Raw genomic sequence first — 2,456 nt, 5'->3', positions numbered from 1 at the left:
TTCCTTCCTTCAAGCATGTTACAAAAACTGATTTTATCCTTTGTGATTACATGTGAATTCATAAACTATAACTACAACCAAGCATAAACCAAAGAGCATATTAAACTTCCATCCATGTTTGTAACTCTCTTTAACAATCATGCACTTAAAAACCAAATCCTCATCATTATGTTGGAAGGTACCCTAAGACACAAATAAACACACAAAAACAACTCTTTTTGTCTTTTTTCAAAACACTTTTTCTAGATTTGTTTCAAATTTTCGGATTTTTACTTCAAAACACACCAAAACAGCTCAAAATGCACTAAAAACACTTAAAAACAGTGAGAAACAACATTAAAGGGGATAGGTGATAAAAACCCACGAATTTGCATAAAAACACTTGTGTACCCCCCCCCCACACTTAAATCAAACATTGTCCTCAATGTTTCACACAAAGACTCACACAAAAGCTCACAAACAACAACCAATTAAGCATGATTAAATAAAGGCAGCAAAGATAAGGGTGTAGGAACGCAAATTTGCGTTCGGAGTGAAAGTTCCATCATTCCTAAGTTGAATGCATGGGTTGCCTCCCAAGAAGCACTTGCTTTAACGTCTTGCAGCCGGATGAATCTGCCATGTTAATCTGTATTAGTGCCCACGGCATGGAGGGGCACATCCTCCACCACATGCTCCTCGAAATTCTCATAGTAGGGCTTTAACCGATGTCCATTCACGTTGAATTCTTGTCCTGTTTTCAAGCTTTGAACTTGGACTGCACCATAAGGAAAGACATTAGTAATAACAAATGGGCCAACCCACTTAGAACACAACTTACCAGGAAACAATCGAAGGCGGGAATTAAAAAGTAACACTTTCTGCCCAACAGAGAATGATTTGCCTCGAATCATCTTATCATGAAAAGCCTTCGTCTTCTCCTTGTAAATTCGAGCGTTGTCATAAGCCTCATGCCTAATCTCTTCAAGTTCATTCAATTGGAGCTTCTTATGAACTCCAGCGGCATCAAGATCCATGTTGAACGTTTTGAAAGCCCAATGCTCCTTATGCTTCAATTCTACGGGAAGATGGCATGGTTTGCCATAGATGAGCCGAAATGGGGACATGCCAAGGGGTGTTTTATATGCCGTGCGATATGCCCATAACGCATCATCCAAACGCAAGCTCCAATCTTTCCTGGTTGGCCCAACGATTTTCTCTAAAATCTACTTGATTTCTCTATTTGAAACCTCGGTTTGGCCATTTGTTTGAGGGTGGTAAGGTGTAGAAACCTTATGGTTGACATTGTACTTCCTCAACAACGCCTTAATGGTTCTATTGCAAAAGTGAGAACCTCCATCACTTATGATTACTCTTGGTATGCCAAACTTTGCAAATAGGTTAGTTCTAATGAAATCTGCAACCACTCGAGAATCATTAATTCAGGTTGCTTTTGCTTCCACCCATTTCGACACATAATCCACAGCAAGTAAGATATAAAGGAAACCATGTGATGAAGGAAAAGGACCCATAAAATCAATGCCCCAAACATAAAAAATTTCAACAGGAAGTATGACATTTTGTGGCATTTGATCCTTTGCACTTATATTATGAAGGGAAATTATGAGATTTATGTGGGATTTCTAGTGACTAGCATGCATATACAATCCAAAATTTATATACATTTGCAACGGAAGCATGTTATCACATAATATCAAAGCTATAGTCATGCAAATCCCTTTCAAGAAGCATAGGTTCATATATGATGCATCTAAGAAAATATTGAAGAACAAAGTGAAGGTATAGTTTTATACCTCTTGATCTAGACTTGAGACCAATGATGGACCACCTCCAAGCTCTTTGTTCTTGGAACTCCTTGAGTCTAGCCTCCCTCCTTGCTTCCTCCACCTTGATAGATTTAGAGCTCCTTTGATTCTCCTATAGTCCCCAAAGTAGAAGACCTCTAAAGATCCACACCCACTAGTGTAGTGAGATGGATGTTGGAATAACCAAAAAAGGAGAAAAGATGATTAGCTATTTCTCCCTTATGGTGGCCGGCTATATGGTGTGTAGAGAGAGAGAGAGTTTTGTTTTCTCTTGTTGAAAAGAACACACAAAAACCCTAATGAAACTTTTTCACTAAACTTCCTTTATAAATGTTAAAGAAGTGAGTCAACCACTTGACTCCCTCTCTCTCCTATCACTAGTATTGGCCTGCGCTTTAGTGTGGGTTTGGAATTTGGGCTTTTATCATCTCAAGTCATTCTATGCTTGAATAAAAAGGACCCAATTCATTTGGGCCTAATGGGCCCGAATGAACCCGAACTTTTCTTTAAGTCCTAAACGATCTTTTATCGTTTATATGATTTCTTTAGACTTTCTAATTAATCATAACACTTAATTAATTCAATTAATTAATTACATCATCCTTTAGTTGTCTCACCACAAGAGTGTTTCGGTGTACAATCATTTTAGGT

At 38.1% G+C, this 2,456-nt stretch overlaps 1 protein-coding gene across 1 annotated transcript; it reads right to left on the bottom strand.

The window, feature by feature from the left end:
• Positions 1-623: 623 nt before the first annotated feature.
• Positions 624-1,016, bottom strand: LOC114826738 (uncharacterized). The gene is made up of 2 exons (XM_029107515.1): positions 821-1,016; positions 624-757 (listed from the first exon to the last, which is right to left on the bottom strand). The coding sequence occupies exons 1-2, from the start codon at positions 1,014-1,016 to the stop codon at positions 624-626; spliced, it is 330 nt and encodes a 109-aa protein (XP_028963348.1).
• Between the last annotated feature and the right edge of the window lie 1,440 nt (positions 1,017-2,456).

Source organism: Malus domestica, chromosome 01 (assembly GCF_042453785.1).
Source record: "Malus domestica chromosome 01, GDT2T_hap1".
Classification (NCBI taxonomy): domain Eukaryota; kingdom Viridiplantae; phylum Streptophyta; class Magnoliopsida; order Rosales; family Rosaceae; genus Malus; species Malus domestica.
Note: the sequence above shows the minus strand (reverse complement) of the source record. Positions and strands in the feature narration are given on the sequence as shown.

Bases quoted from the DNA above. Each gene is read 5' to 3' on its own strand.
- LOC114826738 (XM_029107515.1), bottom strand. From the start codon at position 1,016: ATGGATCTTGATGCCGCTGGAGTTCATAAGAAGCTCCAATTGAATGAA. The intron at 758-820 runs GTAAGTTGTGTT...CTTATGGTGCAG, and splicing joins CCGCCTTCGATTGTTTCCTG to TCCAAGTTCAAAGCTTGAAA.